At 32.4% G+C, this 19,726-nt stretch overlaps 1 protein-coding gene across 1 annotated transcript; it reads right to left on the reverse strand.

The window, feature by feature from the left end:
* Positions 1 to 656: 656 nt before the first annotated feature.
* On the reverse strand, positions 657 to 15,283 carry LOC146531054 (uncharacterized). The gene is made up of 6 exons (XM_085199372.1): positions 15,160 to 15,283; positions 14,625 to 14,763; positions 13,033 to 13,109; positions 3,063 to 3,188; positions 2,054 to 2,476; positions 657 to 1,883 (listed from the first exon to the last, which is right to left on the reverse strand). Exons 1-6 carry the CDS (start codon positions 15,205 to 15,207, stop codon positions 1,110 to 1,112), a joined length of 1,587 nt encoding a protein of 528 aa, XP_085055498.1. The 5' UTR covers positions 15,208 to 15,283; the 3' UTR covers positions 657 to 1,109.
* Between the last annotated feature and the right edge of the window lie 4,443 nt (positions 15,284 to 19,726).

Consider the following 19,726-nt stretch of genomic DNA (forward strand, 5'->3'; position numbering starts at 1 on the left):
GAGCAGGAATTAAACTCACAAACGTCGGTTTACAGTTAGTCTGCTACTGCTTTCTTCCTAACTTCCTTCTTATTCTTACTTCTTAACGAAAAATAATTTTCAACCAGAAATACTTAAATTAAACGCAGCACAAAGAAGTGATATTAAAGGACGAGTACTATCTTACTCGGGCTATGAGAATGCGTACCTTTTTATTAGAATATTTTTGCTGATATGGAACTTATTTACTTTTGGCGAAATTACAGTTCGCAAAATTGTAGTAATCATTATTTTTATACACTTTTTTTAGCTTCACATCGCAGTGTCCTTGTAGCAGGGTAGGTACTTAGTGTTAAGACACTCCGTTACCAACACATAGTACAGTTTCCGATATATTACGTGTTGAGTGGCATCACAGGTATGTCACTATAGACTCTACTGGTTGTGAGTTCGATCCCCAGTCGAGGAAAATAATTTTTTATTTAAATTTATATTTTCATTCGTTCGCTCTAGTGTCCAGGAAAAGTGAGTTGAGGTCCGCCAGTCAACTCGCTGTCTCCAGAATTTGGGGGAAAATGGGGAACGAAATGCTTTAGGACTAGGTTCCCTCTGCCTACCCTGCTGTGTGCGGGATACAGCTACAAGCTGAATGTATGCTATATGAATAATAAAAATGATTATTTTAAATAGCGCAGTCTTTATTTAGAATACACACAACATAATTAAATATTAAAGATAACTAAAGTAAACACAATACACGCCTTTGCTTATTGCTTAAGGACTTTTTGGTACACTAATATTTACAAGGATTTTAATATACGTTTTTCTTTTATAATAATACCATTGAAAATTGATAATGAAGCAGTGCATTATGGTACAGTGAAAATTTATACGTGCTGGTCAGAGTTAAGGATATCACAGGTTTGATTTTTAATTTTTTTTTTAGCTCTCATTGAGGTAATTTCGTATTTTTTAAACTGGTTTGGTCTGGTTAAAAAAAATGTTAATGGCATGAAAAATTCTTAAAGCCAATCAAAAAAGAGTAAAGCAATCAGTGACTTTTCTTTTTTTTCAACGAAATTATGAATAAAAATCTATTGGTATATTAAGTAGGGTAGATGTTTTTTACACTAATGTTGTTGATTACCAAACAACGAATGGGCGAATTTACCAAAATACTGTACAGGAGGGTAAGTTGGTAATGCTGGTATTCCTTGTATTTGTGGAGCATGATTAATTTGTGATTGTAAAAGAGGAGCTTGATTAAAATATGATTTTAAAGCACTTTGTTTCGGTTCTGGTTGGATTTGCGATATATCGTACTGTGGTTGATGTTGCTGGGACAAAAGTTGTGGTTGTTGATACAAGTATTGTTGTGGTTCAATTTGATACGGTGCCGGTTGTGGTTGATAAGCCAATGGTTGTTCCTGTTGAGCTTGATATTGGATGAACGGTTGAGGCTGTTGATACTGTAGGGATTGTTGTTGCTGTTGTAATTCTTGGGGTTGATAAAGAATTTGTGGTTGTGCTGGTTGATATTGTAACTGCTGTACTTGTTCTTGAGGTTGGTAATTGATTTGTGGTTGAGCTTGATATTGAATTTGTGGTTGTGCTTCTTGTACTACTTGTGGGTTCTGTTTAAATTGAATTTGTGTATGCAATGGTTGAATACTAGATTGTTGTGGCTGAGGTTGCTGTTGTGACAGAAGATTAGGATGCTGGAGTTGGTAGTTTATTTGTGCAATAGGTTGGTAATGTTGTTGTTCATTTTGTTGAAGACTTTGAACTTGAAGATGTGGTTGCTGTGATGGAATTGCTTTTGGTTGAATCTGATTAGCAGATGGCGATTGACTGAAGGTAAAACTTGCGTAGCTCTTCGCATTTTGTTGTTTACCATTGTAATCCTGCAATGAATAAGTAAAATTGATTGATTGACGTTATTACTCAAATTATATTGATATATATTTTAATTTAATGATTTTTCTACATAGAGATCAAATAATTATAGTATCGTAAAATATAAGTACTTTTTGGATTTGAAATGTGACCTAAATTACAACAAATGTGAATTTACCTGCTGGACTATTTGATTTACCAATTCTTGGGAGTGGACAGATTTGCTCTTGATATCCCTCGGCTCGTTTTGTTTAACAATTGGTGATGGCTGTTGATATGAGATTTCTTGGGGAGGACTTTGAGACGGTTGTATGAATTGCAACTGTTGAGCAGGATATACTTGTTGTTGACTATATTGAACTGGTTGCTGAATTGCTTGTATATTGTTAGAATACTGTGGAAATACTGGACTCAAGTTTTGTTCGTGGCTTGGCCGGAATAAAATCTGAGGTTGTTCGAAATTTACTAATGGTTTTCCCAAATTTTGTTGCTTGGCGTCATATTGTATGGCATTTGGTGATGGTATGGCTAATCTATGCTCAGAGTAGGCTAATTGAGAAGGCACTGGTGGTGATACTTCATATGTGGTTGGAGACCCAAGCTGAAAATATAAGATATATTTTTAGAACTGTTTAAAAATAATTAACAATATTCTTATAAAAATATAAATCTAAGGTCAATTGAGACGCAGGGTCACAAGCTTGCGGCTGTAAGTGTGACACACAGGTTCGATATCCACTTGAGGAAAATAAATATTGAATATTTCCATTTTCTATTTTTGGTAACTAACGCCATGTTGAGTTCCGCCACTGCACTCAACACGCAGTGCCTCTAGAACTCGGCAAAAAGTGGAGAATGGAAGTGTCTCAATAGAAACGAAGTGTCTTATTGTTAAGACACTTCGTGTTAGGTTGATAATTAATTTTATCTTCACACACTTATAAATATTGCATAAGTGGTAGGAGATTTTCTCCACTTTCTGCCGCATTTACTAGTTTTCGTTGACTGGAATTCGCTTCACGCTTTGTGTAATAGAAGACAAAAAAATAAAATGAAGACATTTCTCCAAGTGTAATCCGAACCCACAACTATCACGTTACAGTCAGATATAACTGTACCGATGTGACATCGATATTATTATTTTGTTTAAATCTAAGCGTGTCTATGATTTTTTTGTTGTAACTTACCCTGGGTTGGTAAACGGATATTGGTGAGTAGAGATGGCTAGCAATCGCAGCCTGGAACTGAGGTCCTTGTCCAGAGAGTACATCTGATATTTTAGCAATTTGAGGTACTGGTGTAGCGTAGATTTGCTGAAAAGACAATATAAATAATTTTATTAAATAGTATTACAAATTTAAGAAAACATTGTAATTTATGTGACAACTTTTTTACTGCCTATTTTAATATAAGTGAAGGTTTGTGAGGATAGATCCTGTTTACAGCTGTAAACAGGATCTATCCTCACAACCTGTCCTGCGCACGACCTCCTCAGTCACCTCTTTCTCTTATAATCAACACTGTATGTGATTAATATATCTTAATAAAAACTTGTTTATTAAAATTATAAGATAAACACTGTGACCCAGAGAAAAACGAGATGCGAGCAAGGAGCGGCATTATTAAGAGTAACTGTCTCCTTAGCGTCTATTAGAAATCGTTTCCATTGTGCGATAACACGTTACGTGAAAGTAAACATTATTGAATACTGAAATTGAACTGAACTGAATTGAAATTGTTTTTTTCACAGATTTAGCAGAGTAGTTAGAGAGAACCTAGTGTTAAGACAATAGAAAGACCTTGTCCGCTGAATCCTGGAAGCATTGCGTGTTGAATGGCGAAATGAATATTGCTATAAGCCTGGACTACAGAGAGACGAAATCTAAATATTAAAGTTATGCGTACAGTCATTTTTTACAGCTGTAAACAGGATCTATCCTCACAACCTGTCCTGCGCACGACCTCCTCAGTCACCTCTTTCTCTTATAATCAACACTGTATGTGATTAATATATCTTAATAAAAACTTGTTTATTAAAATTATAAGATAAACACTGTGACCCAGAGAAAAACGAGATGCGAGCAAGGAGCGGCATTATTAAGAGTAACTGTCTCCTTAGCGTCTATTAGAAATCGTTTCCATTGTGCGATAACACGTTACGTGAAAGTAAACATTATTGAATACTGAAATTGAACTGAACTGAATTGAAATTGTTTTTTTCACAGATTTAGCAGAGTAGTTAGAGAGAACCTAGTGTTAAGACAATAGAAAGACCTTGTCCGCTGAATCCTGGAAGCATTGCGTGTTGAATGGCGAAATGAATATTGCTATAAGCCTGGACTACAGAGAGACGAAATCTAAATATTAAAGTTATGCGTACAGTCATTTTTTATCAGATATATATATTTTTCTGAATATCTCACATATTGCAGGATTTCGCTGAGAGATCCTGGTGTCCAAGATCCTTCGTTTTTCTCTTTCCACCTAAATTCGATACATGGTACATACATACATATTATTAAGTGATGCCGTTTTCAGTATCAGTCTTTCTTTATTTATTCCGCCGTGATTATATTTAACCTAAAAAAAACTTAATTCAATTCAAGAGACTAAAAAACTCGATTCAACCTAGCTCTAGACGGCATAAATAAATAAAATAAAATTATTATATTAAATAATAATAATGAAAAATATAAAATTATTACAATTTTCAACACCAAAATTTCGTAGAGCAATGAAAACAAACATTTGAGTGTATCTTCCACCCTTAGTTCATAACTGTGGCTGTTTATGCCCAGTTCCGGTGAAGATAAGGCGATTAGTCTCGTAATATTATTCTAGTACAGGACGTTGGAAATTGACTGAAGTGAAGTGAAGTCGTGATAAAAGGCTTAGTCCGCGTTTATAATAATATATCCTGCTAAATAGTAAGTGGAAAACCATTATTTCTATATTAATTAAGAAATCTTGAAGTAAATATTTGTGGTTTCAATAATACAGTGTTAAATTACGCAGATTCTGTTTTTTATTTATTACGCTCTATGTGCTGGAACGTAGCAGAGTAGAAAGATGAAACCTGTGAACCTTCTGTTCCCATTAAGAAACATTCGTTCCCCACTTTTTGTTTAATTCTGGAGGCATTTCGTGTTGATAGGTGGAACTCACGAACGAGGAAACTAAAATATTAAATATTTCGTCCACTGAGTGGGAATCGAACCCACAACCGTTATATTTACAGTCGCATGCACCACGGTCGCTACATGAGCACGACGAAAAGCTTAAGCTGCGTTAAGTTGCGCCATTTAACACGATATGAAATTTTTTCCTCTATATATATAAAAAAAGCAAATTAAATAAGTTCTGACAATAATAATCATAAATTATAAATTTGAATAAGATCATAATTTAGTCCTAGGTCATGATTTGTGTGAATGTGAATGCGTAAAAACGACTTTTCATTTAATAAATTTGATGGAAGTGAGATTTTTTCTTTGCGCCCGCAAATATCAAAAAGCAATCTGAATCACGTAGCTTTCATAATGGCGTTCAGATGTAAGAAGAATTGGTGTGAATTTTAATATTTTTAGCCCTTTGTTATTTTTCTTTTTCACGCGTTTCCAACGTTTTGTTGGGTACAAAGAAGAAGCTTTGAAGAAGAAGACTGAGTGACGAAAGTCAATGAGAAAATTTATTTTAGCAATAATCGCGCTGTATCCCGTACTCAGCAGGATAGGCAGGGGGAACCTAACCTTAATAAATTGTGACACTAGGTTCCCTTTGCCTATCCTGCTGAATGCGGGGTACAGCATGAAGGTGATTTAATTTTTTGCGTGAACATGTAACAAACAACTTAAAAAAATATAACATTTAAATACACTTCTCATATAAACAAAATTAACATTTAGATTTGGTGCACAAACGTAAATGTGCGTTGCTATTTTATACACATTCACATTTAAAGTGATAATTTTATGCAGTGGCTTTTAAATTTATTTTCATATGCATGTACGAGTATGTATGTACATATGTTCGTGTTTGAGTTTGAACGTGCAAATATATGCTCAATTAAGGAATTTCAAAATACAGAATAAAGTTTTTATATGATTTAAATAAATAAGAGAATAAAATGTGATTTTTTATGGAAACTCGACGCCGTGCTTTGCCTGCTGGAGTGGGGAAATGAAAATACTTTAAAAAATTAGCTTCACGCTGTATCCCGTACACAGCAGGGTAGGAAGAGCGAACTGAGTGTTAAGATATTCCGGTTCCCACTTTCCGCCGATATCTGGAGGCAAACTCTGTGCTCCTGCGCCACGACTGGCCTTATAAAAATATATTTTAAATAAAATCATGCCCTCATTGGGCATCGAACTTAGATCCACCACTTATTGCGTTTTTTGTTTTTAATAATGTTTCTTCAAATGAGTATTGAACTAACAACCACCTTTTTTTTGTGTTTAAATAATAACTTTTAAATCACTTTAAAATCGAACCTACTTCCTCCATAAATATGAAGTATTTAACCATACTCTAGCATTAAAGCTAGAAAAAAAAACCATAATACTACATTGCCTATTCAGATAACTGATTACACGATGATTTAATTTGGCACTCGACATTCTCGCCTACCCGTCGTGAGTCTGTCCGGACCTAGGGATGTATCTACGAGAATGTAGTTCAGATTATATTTTAATCGATTCTCTTATACGATTGAGAGTTGTTATAAATTGATGAATGTACATGTAAAGAACTTTTTAAATTTTCTTTATTGCTGTTATAAATGATATTGTCTATAGCATTATAGTTGTCATATTATCATATAAAAACATATTTTATAAAACTTATGTCATACAAAATTTCAATAGTTACGTATCTACCTTATTTATTACCCTCAAACAAAAAAAAAATATTTCCAAAATTATTTAACAGCTCTATAATATCGATTTACATTATGATATTCGATAAAAGATACGACAATTCCAATGTAGCTAAATCAAAAAACATCGATTTACAAATAGGTTACATCGTCAAATAGACATCACTATCCCAGCCTGAGCTTGCCCTCAGGATAATTACCGCTGAAATGACGTATTCTTTCGTCCCCGTTTAATTTTCATTTGTGACTCGAAATTGCTTCGCGATGAATAATGATACGAGAAAATGAGTTTTGTTGTAGTCCAACACTATAAATATAATAAATGGCCGCAAGCAACGTTTGTGACTTACTGAGAAATATTAAAAAATATATTGTAGTGTTAGAGGCCGTCATGGTCCAGCGGCACAGGGTTCGATTCCCACTCAGAGTAAATGAGTACTTTATTTTTTTCTCTCTAGTATCAAAATAAAGCGCAGCATTGAGTTTCGTCACTCAACACACAATGTGTTGAAAATTGAGCGGGAAGTAGAGAACAGAGTGTCTTGACACTAGGTTCCCTTTGCCTACCACTCAACATACAGTGTGAAGCTGAAAATAAATATTTAGATTATATCAATATCATTTTGCAGTTGCAAAGTTTCTGCAATCGTTTTGGATTCAATTCCTGCCTGAGGGAATATTTAAATTACACTAAAGTTTAGCTATTATAACATATCTTTTAAGTATACAAAAAGTAAAAAATGAATTGTCACCATATTTACTTTTTTCGCTAGTCCTATGTAAGATATTTATGTATTACAAGTAAGTAAAAATAGCCAAGATAAACTCTTAACTTAGCTAATTACTGCAGTAGAGTGGTCAAGTTAAACATCTTGATCTAAAGTTATATTTTAAACTTTAAGCTTTTGTTAAAAGTTTTCTTACTAGGAAATATTATATAATGGTTGTACATAATTCTATATTTAGCGTATTAATAGAGTTAAATATGTTTTATCTATAGCGGCGCTGAGTTCCGCCACTCAACACGTACGCCAGAATTCGGTGGAAAGCGGGAAACGGTGGGTTTTAACACTATGTTCCCAGGATCACTCTACCTACGAGGCTATGTGCGGGATTCAGCGTGAAGAAACATAAAGATTTTTTTTAATTTATTTTATAGAGTTATATATTATTTATTATATATATCTCTATTTTATTTAAATATTTATTTATATCATATATCAGGGAAAACTGAAATTCTAAAATTACTATAAATTTTAAAATCCTACTTAGTATAAAATTGATCTATTTAAAACAGTCTACTGTGTTAAAGTACTCCATTAGTATTACACTAGCGTTGTGAATTAAGATATTTCGTTTTATATAAATGTCTAATATCCAAAGTCGTTAGTTATTTAAATTAAAGTCAACTTTGTTTGTGGCAAACGATCTTTTTTACTGTTTAACTTTCATGTCGCTAATATACGAGTATATTGTATATAACCGTCTTAATTTAAATTACGGCATTAAAATAAACAAGAAAATTTATTAATATTATTTTTAGTATTTTATTAAATATGTATGTAAATGTAGGCCAGTAGCGGCGCAGGCACAAGCGTGTAAACGCTACAGGTTGTCGATTCGATTTTCATTCGAGGATCATATTTATTTTTTTCTTTTTTTTGGCGGTGATTTCCACTACTACACGTAATGTCTTAAAATTACGGCAGAAAGTGGGGAAAGAATAGTCTTAACATGGTTGCGATGGTTCTATTTGCTTTCCTTCTATAAGCGGGATACATAGTGAAGTTAAAAAAACCAGGTTCCCTCTGACTACCGTTCTATGGACAAAAAAATAGTAGGCAGCACCTACTATCAACATCTATTAAGTAATCTTAAGGAAAGTAGTTCATGTGTGTTGGCAGGGCGTTACTCATGTACGAGTATTATGCAGTCACTCGACCGGTAAATAGCTCCGAACCACCAAATATCGCTTACGGCACGTTTCCTATCGTTACAAGTAATTACATACCGGTATAGATAGTGTTATATCGGCACATGTGGATATCATAAAATAGGTTTGGCTATATACATGTAAAACTAGGTAAAGAAATGCTTTACAACTCTGCTCGTAGCTTTTTGTTTTTTGTTTTAATATTTTTTTGATTAAAAAATATATTTTTCGCCCATGTATAGTATATTATATAGTACATACTATACATGGAAATTGTAGAGCATTTTCTTGGTTCAACGTGACGGTTGTAAGTTCGATTCCCACTTGGAGAATGAAATTGCTCTTTTCAATATAAAGAAAATAGACTGTTTCATTTCGTGGCATCAGAAATTTTTCATAGCGGGATGTGAAGGTGTGTGAGCTTTACTAGTAAGAGCACTTGGCTTGTATCCAATGCGCACAGGTTACATTTTTGTTGGTTTACGTTATACTCATATGTTTACCTGCCATTTATAGAGCCATTTTAGAGCGGAACGGTAGCCAACGGAATGTCTAGAGGCTTAGACATTCCGTTGGCTACCGTTTAAAATTATACGTATATTCACTATAAATATATAATTTTTTATGTTACGTCATAATAATTGTATAAATGAAAACAAATATTCATTTCATCCGCTTGGAGAGATCAAGAAAAATTCGGTTATATAAACTCCAAATAAAATATAATTAACAGAGAATTTGTTAAGTCCATAAAATTTGTGCCATGTAAGGAATTTCTGTATTCTATATTTTATCGATACTCGCTATCGAGTGCGTGAAAAAATATTAGTAGTAGTTTTGTTTTTTAATGGCATCTTGAGGTGGAATGCATTAACCTAAGAAACAACTGGTTTGAATTGAAAAAAAAAGAGTATTGTATAGTCTATTTCTATAGGGTTTATACATACATGACGTTAATCATTACTTTACTTGGAAACTTAGATTGTGTCATGTGTCATACACTATGTCATTTATATTTGACCACAGTAGAAAATTCAAATTGAGTAGCCAAGTCACCCAGTAGAAAGTACTACACTCCAGTTAAAATTAGACTTCTAAATAGTTCATTTGCCAATCTTATAATACTGAAAACAAAATACAAACTATCCAAACATTTAACTTGGCTATACCAATTCGACTATCACTATAGTAATAGTCTTAGCGATACTACAGCGTTCCGTAGTAATACAATGGCTGTGTCAGGTGATAAAATACCGTGGATTGTTTGACAGCGTTGTAATTTATCGAATTCGTCCTCAATTCGCGTCGTTAAACTTAATAAACTCAACGCGTTGAGTTGTTCAGAGTAAAAATAAACAAAATCTAATTAGAATCAAGCACAAATTTAAATTTTAAATAGTTATTGCAAAAATATATTTGTTTTGATGCTTGGTGGTGGTTGTAAGGTCAATAACCACTTGGATATTATTTTGGTATTCAGAAATGTGGCGTTGAGTTACGCTATTCAACTAAGGCGGAAAGCTACTTAATATTTAACTCAGAATTATGAGCCGCACATACAATTGTCAATTAATTTTAATATCAGTTTAGTTTACTAGATCATGTTAACTAAAAACAATTTATTATACTAACTTTCACATAACGTAAATTAATAAGCAGTTGTAAAAGTTTATTGTGCTATCGAATATAATTGTAATCAATTAAGATAAAAGTAAAAGTGATGTTGTATATTTTTTTTGTTTCATGCTGTATATCGCACATACTCCTTTCCATTTCCATCCCCATTATAGGTATGCGTGTTGAGTGGCGGAATTCAATGCTGTGACATGTGTGTTGAGAAAATGAGAATCTCATTTGAGAAAATGAAATATATAATATTTTCAATTTCTCACTCTGGTAACGAGGCAAAGCGCTGCGTTGAGTTCCGTCACTCAACACATATACTAACTCTAGTTCCCCATGTTCCCTCTGAATAACCCATGTGTGGAATACAGCGTGAAGCTATAGTAATTATGCATGCAGATTTGTATCAAATATTGTCAATTAATTTAACTTTACGTAATTTCCCTCTTGAGACATAAGAACAGGATCTCTATGTTATGTCACATGCGTGTGCCACAAATCAGCCCTGTGAGTCCAGTGGGTTATGTAATATGTAACTTTTACATATTTATATGAAAGTTTAATGTTATAACGTAAAATTATTGAATTATCTATTAAATCTCAATTCAAGCCCTTCAATAGTTTTATAATGGTGTTTTTTATGAGTTTTTAATTACTATTAACTCCGAGTAGTAGCACTAGAAAAGAGGAGAACGGAGAGTCTTAACTTTTTTTCCCCAGCTTATCGCTTTATCCCGCATACAGTATAGAATGAGGGATACAGCGTGAAATTATTCGAAACGTATTCTATTATGCAGAATCTCGTCCACGTTTGGACACGCAGTGATATTTCATACGATATATATATTGTATTAGATTTGGACCCTCGTATTTTAGATTTATTCGCACCCAACGCGTATTTACTGACGGACTTATCTTATTAAATTGTAGCTATCAATCTGGAATGTTTCATTTTACCCCCAAGGAAATGTATTGTTATAATAAAATATGATTGTCATCATTGAAAAGGATTTGGGTTCGATTTCCGGAAGTGTATTTCATTTTTTCTGTAGGTGTGCTTAGAAAAGTGCATTGAGTTATGAGTGGTACCCCCATTTACCTCCTCAAATTAATCGAAACAAAACTATATAAATGCTAACTAACTGTTGCTCTCCTCTTGCTAAAATACAAGAAAGTTTTTTAATTTTAAAATACCTTTTTCCGAAATCGAACTAACTAAAATGCCTCAAATAATTCGATTATTCCACATATTTTTTTATTTAACCAATTTCTGAGCTTAGTGCTTTCGATTAAACTCTTTAATTTATTGATATTAGTATAGATCAATATATTTTAAAACCCTAAACAAACAAAAATAAAGTAAAACCACGAAGTCTACCTAGTTAAATATAATCCGCATGAGAAATAGGCACTTAGAAGGAATCCTTCATAAAAAGGTTACTATAATAATTCAATTATCGTAAAGAGCTGCACTCGGAGGGCTGGAACCCCCTCATTAACCCCGTTTTTAAATTACGTGCTAAAATGGTAATTTATTAGACGCCGTTGTGCTCCACTTTAGAATTGTATCATGAGGTAACAATTTGTGATAGTTCTAGATACTAATCCTATATTTTGGTGTAAAAAAGGCTAGTGGGATCGATTTCCTCTCGAGGAAATGAAATATTTAATATGTTTTTAATACATACTGTAAAGGTTTAATCCCCCAACATACAATATTATAAACAAAGCATTCTTCTATACTAATATTATAATGTTGAACAGTTTGTTTGGTAGAACGCAATAATCTCAGGAACTTGAACTGGTCCAATAGAAAAAACTTTTTCTATTGAAAAGTTCATTTATCGAGGAAGGCTAAAGGCTCCGTATATTGTATCAGGTTAAACGCAAGTTTTAGTTTGTTCAAGGCTAGTGGATATGGAGAGTCATTATTTTATCCCTGTTTTTTATAACTTCACGCTGTATCCCGCTCATGGAAGGGTGGGCAGAAGAAATTTGGAAACCTAGTGTTCCACACACTCCGTTCTCCACTTTCTGCCGAATTCTGGAGACCCGCTGGAATCCACCACGATGACCTCACAGGAATTATTTGTTTATCAATTGACATGTAATATTCCCAATATATAATATTCCCATAATTTGACAGAAAGTGAGTTATCTTATTATAGAAAGATATCAAAAACGCGTAAATCTAAATCCAAATAAGAAATAAACCTTAAATAGTTCAACAAAACTAAAAAAAAAAAGAAATATCAACTTTCGTTGTAAAAGAATAAAACACCTTAATGCTTCAAGGTGACCATAAAACCGTACCAACATTCATCAGAGACGTCAAGAAGTTCTTTATTAAACTTAACTTTTCTCATAAATCCTGCAATCTGTGGAACCTGGTGGGTACTTACTAGAAGTGAATACAAGTGAGTTAAGTTTAAGCATTGTGAGACGTGAGTAATATTTAACTATTTCTGAGCGAAACTTATTTACAGTCAGTATGAGATTTTGGGTGGAAAACTTAGGCATTGTGAAATATGCTTAGGAATGTTATATTGTTTTCTAGTTTAGGAGATATAGAAATGTATGTATGTTTATTTATAAGTAAAGTTATAAGCAGTTTTATACGGCATTGCGGCATTGTGGGGAAAGTGTGGAACGGAATATCTTAGCACTAAGTTCTCTCTGCTTTCTTCGTTGAATTTTAAGCCTTATGTAAATATTTTTGACTTACCTGTGCAGGAGATTTGTCAGATAAATTTTCTCTTGAGTTTGCGTATTCTACTCCTCCAGTGGTTATTGCTGGTGATACTGTTAACAATATTCAATGTTTTACTATCAACTTTAAGTCTATGAGATTACTAGCATTTATCTATAAAATATGTTAAAAATAATCTTTAATATTATCTCTTTCCGGGAATATCAGTGTTTAAAATTATACCCAAAATGTTATACATCCTATATCTTATAAAACAAAGTCGCTTTTAGTGTCTGTCTGAACTTTCTAACTCTTCTTCTTCTAAACCACCCAACGGATTTGAATGCGGTTTTCACCATTAGGTCGAGTATTTCTCAGGGAAGGTTTATATATAGTTTATTATTTGTACATTCTTATGTAAATTAACATAAATACGATAAATGTGTATAAAGTCCTACCTGCTGAGACACTTTGGCGCATGCGCTGCTTTAATGGTAAATATTACATGAAAAAAATGTACTGGAGTATTGTTCCTCTTAATAAGATCTACAAAAAAGTCCGCGATGGCATATTCGTATCTTTTAAGAATAACGCGTAGTGATCATATTTCTGTCTAAAAATAGTAATTTCAATATATTTTTTATTGTGAGGGATATTTCTCCATAATGGTATTAATCCTTATCCTTTAAAATACTTTATTAAATTTCTACGTTAAACGAAGATAAAATTTGCTTTTAAACTATTTCGAAATTTCAAATAGTTTTAGAGAAAAACGCATTTAATTATTGACACATCACGCCGTTCACACATCAACTGTATCGAGTCAAATTTCACTTATCCCTTACTCTCAGCATATAAATAAGTATATTAGTTACGTTGGCCATTTAATGTAGATCAAAACTGTTTTCTGTTTTTCATTTTAATAAGTACTTTAGAAGTTGTTACTATATCAAAAAATCCTTGCTGCGAAACGCGCCTCGCGACGTTATGCTTATACAAGCGAGTCTGCCGCGCCCGCCTGCCTTCCACGCATCGGTGGTTCAGTGGTAGAATGCTCGCCTGCCACGCGGGCGGCCCGGGTTCGATTCCCGGCCGATGCATTCTATTTAATTTTCCTCACAGGCAGCCACGTCGTGCTTGCTTTTCATAAGGGACAGAATACCCTCTTCAGCATTAACCACAAGCTCGAAAAAAAAACCCGCCTGCCTTTATAGCAACAAAGATTTAGATGCGTTTGCAGGTATTGGATAATTCGAGTTGAATGTATTATTTAATGTCATTTAACTATCTAAAAATAGTAATTTAAATATATTTTAATAAGTACTTGAAAAGATTAGTATCACAGATATAAAATTACGATACCTACTAAAAAATCCTTGCTGTGTAAAACAATTGGAAAATCCTTATTGAAACTATGAAAATGCGGGTTGCATTAGGGTTTAATTAATTTTCACATTATCTTAAGTGATTTGCAAACATACATTATATGAATAATCCAGTAGTAAAAGCGGGCGAAGCCGCAATAGGGTCGCTAGTTTAAATATAAATTTCTTATATTTTGTTTAAGATACAATTAGATCCAAGCAAAGCATTTTAAATAAATACGAGTATATTGGTACATATCCTACCAGTAGACAGAAGTGGAGCTCTCTTCTCAACTCCACTGTTCCCTTCAACCAGTTCTCGTTTCTCCGTCTTCTCACTTTCACTGTGATTCTTCCCTGGCTTAGCGGCATGTGTGACTGCCGCAAGCAGAAGCAGGGCAACCTAGTGTTAACATTATCATATCTTTAAATATAATATATCTTAAAAATAATCTTATGTTAAATTTCAGTTAATCTATTTCCGCTCTACTCTTTCAGTTATTTTCTAACAACATTTTGAAGATGCACAGTTAACAAAAACATTTCTATATAAAATAAAATTAGATTTCTACGGATTAGTTAACTCACTCTTCACTGTTCACTTATTAAATTTATAGTGTACCTATATTTCTTTAGGAAAAAATCTCTAAATGAGATTTCAATCCACAACTATTAAGTAAAGCATTTTCTCTAGCTATTTGTTCTAAAAATATTATATTTCATAAAAAAACCATTAATAATAAATATAAAAAAAACACTATTTTAATAATAATTATACACTAAAACACTGAAAACTAACCGTAAGCTTCATTATGACCACTATCACTGTACACTTGCGTATGCGCATGTCGGATTCGACGCACTTCTTATATGGTGTATCAAGCGTTTACGTCATGAAATGTAACAGGCTTTTTTAAATGGAGTAGAATTTTTTGAAAAAATATTTTAGATTTTTACCCACCATGCCTAATATTGTTTAATAATGTTAAACAATAATGTGTTTTTAAAAGAATGCTAATGATTTTTATTTTTTTTAAACATCTAGAAAATATGTGTCATAAATAAAAAAATATAAGATTGTTCAATGAATTCTATAAATAAATTTTTGATATGCATCTTTAATTCATCCCAATTTTTCTTTTAGAATAACAGGTTAGTTATAGATAACGAAGTGTATAGAAACTTCCAAATTTGGGACGCTACGTCTTAAATGGCGGAGTTCAACGCTGCTCTTTTTGTCAGAAAGACGAGATAATTATTATAATATAATCAATTAAAAAATAAATAATAAAACCCAATTTAATTAAACAGTAAAAAGATGTTTATAATTGAATCTTGAAATAAGATATGCTTTAAGAAGGTTAGCTAAGACGTTATACTGTTTTCATTCGTATTTCACATAAACAATTGACGTTTGTAATTAAATATATTTGGTCTATATCTGTCTCGTAAGAAATTATTTTAATTGAAATTGTTCATTTTATGTTATTGTTAATTGAATTGTTATTTTTGTAACTTTCGCACTGTACGTAAGTATAGGCAGAGGAATCCTGAAAGATGCTATCTTTAAAATATGCTATCTTTTAAAAGAAATGTACTGTAAACAAAAAATATGTTTACTCTAATTAACACGTGGAGAGGATAACAACGTTTATATCGTTTTACATAGACGGTGTTTGTAAAATGTAATTAAAAATCATAATATTCTTTTACGCAAAGTAGAAACTTTTTTACCTTGCGTAAAAAAATATTGTGATTTTTACGCTGTCTTATGATTATTTCGTTTTACTAACCGACCTAAAAACAATATTATGTGATATTGTTGGAAATGTATAATATTTGAGTATATTTAAGTACACTTCCTAAGTGTTTGTATGTCTATTTTACGTATATACGAGTACTTGCGTTTCAAGAGAAGATATGTACCAACAACCTAGGTAATTCACAGATATTTGGAGTCAATTTAATTATTTTTTCAAATTTATTCTATATCGATACATAGCAGGGAAGGCAGAGGAAACCTGCGAATCTAGTGCTAAAACACTTCATTCACATCAAGATACTTTTGTTCTCCACTCTCCGCCACATTCTTGTGGTATCGAGTGTGTGGAACTCACCAGCCTTGCCTCGTTACCAGAGCGAGGATTACTTTTGAATATCGATAGATCAAATCCAAAACCATCGATAAAAATTAACTTATTATAAATATTACGTTATATCAACAATTATTAAATTATAAACCAATCCTAATGTTTATTACGCGAGTCACAATAATTAAGACGAAATAAAAGAATATTCTAAGTAATTTTAGTACGTAATATTTTCTCAAAAGCGACCTTACACTGACAATAGATAAGCTTTAATTAAACATTCAACCTTTACTCATTAGCCTAGTTTATATGTTAGAATGAAGTGAACTAATGGCCGGCGTCGAATTCTTATGTGAATTAAACGATGGAAAGATGACAATATAAGAAAAACTAGTTGCTTTTTAATTTATCTCATTTTTATTTTTATTTTCCTTACTGGCACTGTTTGATTGTAAACGTGGTCGTGGATTCGATACCCTTTTGGGGAATGAGTTATTTTATGCAGCATCCATCGGTCCATGCTCGACGAGACGAGTAATTTTTAGTTTCAGTCATGTTTTAAAAAAAATAACAGTTATTACATATAATATGTAAGTTTGCGTTAAACGCTTACGTTATTTTGAAAGTTGCTTGTACAGGATACATGTAAACAAAACTCATTTAGGCATCTTTCAGTCTGGTCAGTCAATATAAACGACGTGGAAAAGAAGAGTACAGACCAATATGTGTTTAGAGTAAAATCTGATAAAATTTTAAATAAAAGCAATGTCTTATATTAATTGTATTTATTTTTCTTGGCTATTCATTGACTATAGCAGTATTGTAAATGTACATATTTATGTCTGTCAATTACTAAAATGTAGTGAAGGGAATTTTAGTGTAATGGCATCTCATTGCTCTAATAACGATGGGCTACAATGAGTGCTCGGGTTCTTTTTCTTTTAACTCTCTATGAAGATTGTGCTATGTCTGTCGATTATAACGATGTTTAAAATTTGTCATTTTAGCATATTTGAAAATCTCTAAGACCCGTATTTGTAAACCACTCTGAACTCTGAGATCGATCTTGAGAGCGAGTTATATATATGGGCCTAAATGAGACTTTTAGTCTTAAAGACGCTTAAAAAATAAGACTTCTTCATATTAGATCTTTTACTTACCCTTCCCTACGTGCTAGTCTTATGTATATATATTCTTTATTGCACTTAAAAAAAATTACATTGCATAAACAATACATAAAGACATTTCGTGTACAAAGGTGGACTTATCTCTATAAGAGATCTCTTCCAGTCAACCAGTGGAAGTGGATGAGTGAGTAGCGAGCAAAACAACGTACAATTTAAGAAATTAAAAATTATATACTAGTAACAAAATACAGCTAAAATATATATATACATATATACATACATATATAAGTGTATACTATTATAATACATATATAATAAATACATACATATACACACATACTTGCATAGATATAATATATATATATATATATATATATATATATATATATATATAGATATATACAATATACATACACTATATAATATATATATTAGAGATGAAAATGCGGTAATAAAGTTTAAAAATTGTTCAAGATCTACTGGCTTAGGAATTCAAGAAAATATTTTTTAATTTGGATTTAAAGGAGATTATGGATGGGCTTCTCTGGATGGATTTTGGGAGTTGATTCCATAAGGATGCAGCATGGACTGAGAAGGATTTTTGCAGGAATTTGGTGTTACTCTTCGGAATGTCAAGCATCGGTATGACACAAGACCTCCTAGAGCGTGTGGGAGTGGGAAGTACGGTAAAGCGGGAGCGTAGATAAGAAGGGAAATGTTGATAGTTAAGTATTTTAAACAGAAGTGAGAGGATGTGCATATCTCGGCGAAGTCGGATTGGGAGCCAATTAAGCTGAGCTCGAAATTGGGAAACGTGATCATATTTACGTAGACCAAAGACAAAGCGTATAGTGAGGTTTTGAAGTCGCTCTAGCTTGTTAAGTAGCTCCTCCGTCACATCTAAATAGCAGACGTCAGCGTAGTCAAGAATTGGCAAGAGAAGAGATTGCGCTAGCATAATTTTGGTTTTATGAGGGAGGAAATATTGGAGACGCTTAAGAGAATGGAAAGAGAAATGTATGCGTTTGCTGATGTCATTAATATGCGACGCCCAGGACATATTACTGTCAAAAGTTAGACCTAAGTTTTTTATTTTATTACAGTATTTAACTTCAACACCCGAATAAAGAATTTTTGGCGTTGAATCCCAATTTATTTTAACTCTAAGTTTATTACTGCCAATAATAATTGCTTGTGATTTTTTGGGGTTAACTAGCAATCCAAAAGATTCAGCCCAAGATTTTATAGCACTGAGATCTTTATTTAAGGATGCAATAGCCTTGTATAGTATTTTTAAATTTTTCATATTTTATTTGAAAGTGCATACTAATTGTAGCAATTGCATCTTGTAGATTACATACGTAAAGAATTGAGTAAAAGATTAACGCAATGATACCGATTTAAGTATAAGATAAAAGCATCAATTTACGGAAGATATTGGGTAATCTTTATTTTTTTACATTTAAAAGCTAGAATTTTGTGTTTTTATTTTTTGGAGAATTTCACGAATTAGTAAAAGAAGAAGTACTAAAAGAAGAAGTAATACAATAAAAATTACTCAGTGATGTTACCGCAGTGGCAAAGGTAGGCAAAATCATTTGTTAAGTTAATGACTAAGAGGTGATGATGAAGAAGACACTATTTTTATTTTGAAAACTTTTTTATATCAAGTGAGCAATGAACTTATGATAATAATATCATAAATAACAAAAAAAATATAACATTATAAATACTATCTTGTAAATACGAGTATATATTAAAAAAATACAAACAATTTTTTACATCAATCTGGAATCGAATCCGAATCAACCTTACATTTCAACTGAGATAAGATAACATTGTGTAATCTCAATAATAATAGAATGGCTGGCAGTCGCTAAAGCTTCTTACGTTCGCTTTATATTCAATTTCATTTAGAAAGTCCCTTTTTTTAAATATTGTATAACGCAATAATGGACTTAAAATGAATTGTTAAATGAAAAATAAATATATAATTCAAAATTATTACGTGATAATTGAAGTTTTAGAGCCAAAAGTGTTTTTTGTTTTGGTACTAGCATTATCTATAACTTTATTTTACGTAAAGGCTTTGTTTGGCCGTCTTGGCGCAGCGGCAACCTCTGGTAGTAAACGCGACAGTTGTGGGTTC

This window comes from Heliconius melpomene, chromosome 16 (genome assembly GCF_056956725.1).
Source record: "Heliconius melpomene rosina isolate 202511_hmr_F chromosome 16, ASM5695672v1, whole genome shotgun sequence".
NCBI lineage: Eukaryota > Metazoa > Arthropoda > Insecta > Lepidoptera > Nymphalidae > Heliconius > Heliconius melpomene.

Excerpts from the sequence above, each read along its gene's own strand:
- LOC146531054 (XM_085199372.1), bottom strand. The coding sequence starts at position 15,207 with ATGCGCATACGCAAGTGTACAGTGATAGTGGTCATAATGAAGCTTACG. Across the intron at positions 14,764-15,159 it reads TGGTCATAATGAAGCTTACG|GTTGCCCTGCTTCTGCTTGC; the intron begins GTTAGTTTTCAG and ends TGTTAACACTAG. Across the intron at positions 13,110-14,624 it reads AGCTCCACTTCTGTCTACTG|TATCACCAGCAATAACCACT; the intron begins GTAGGATATGTA and ends TATTGTTAACAG.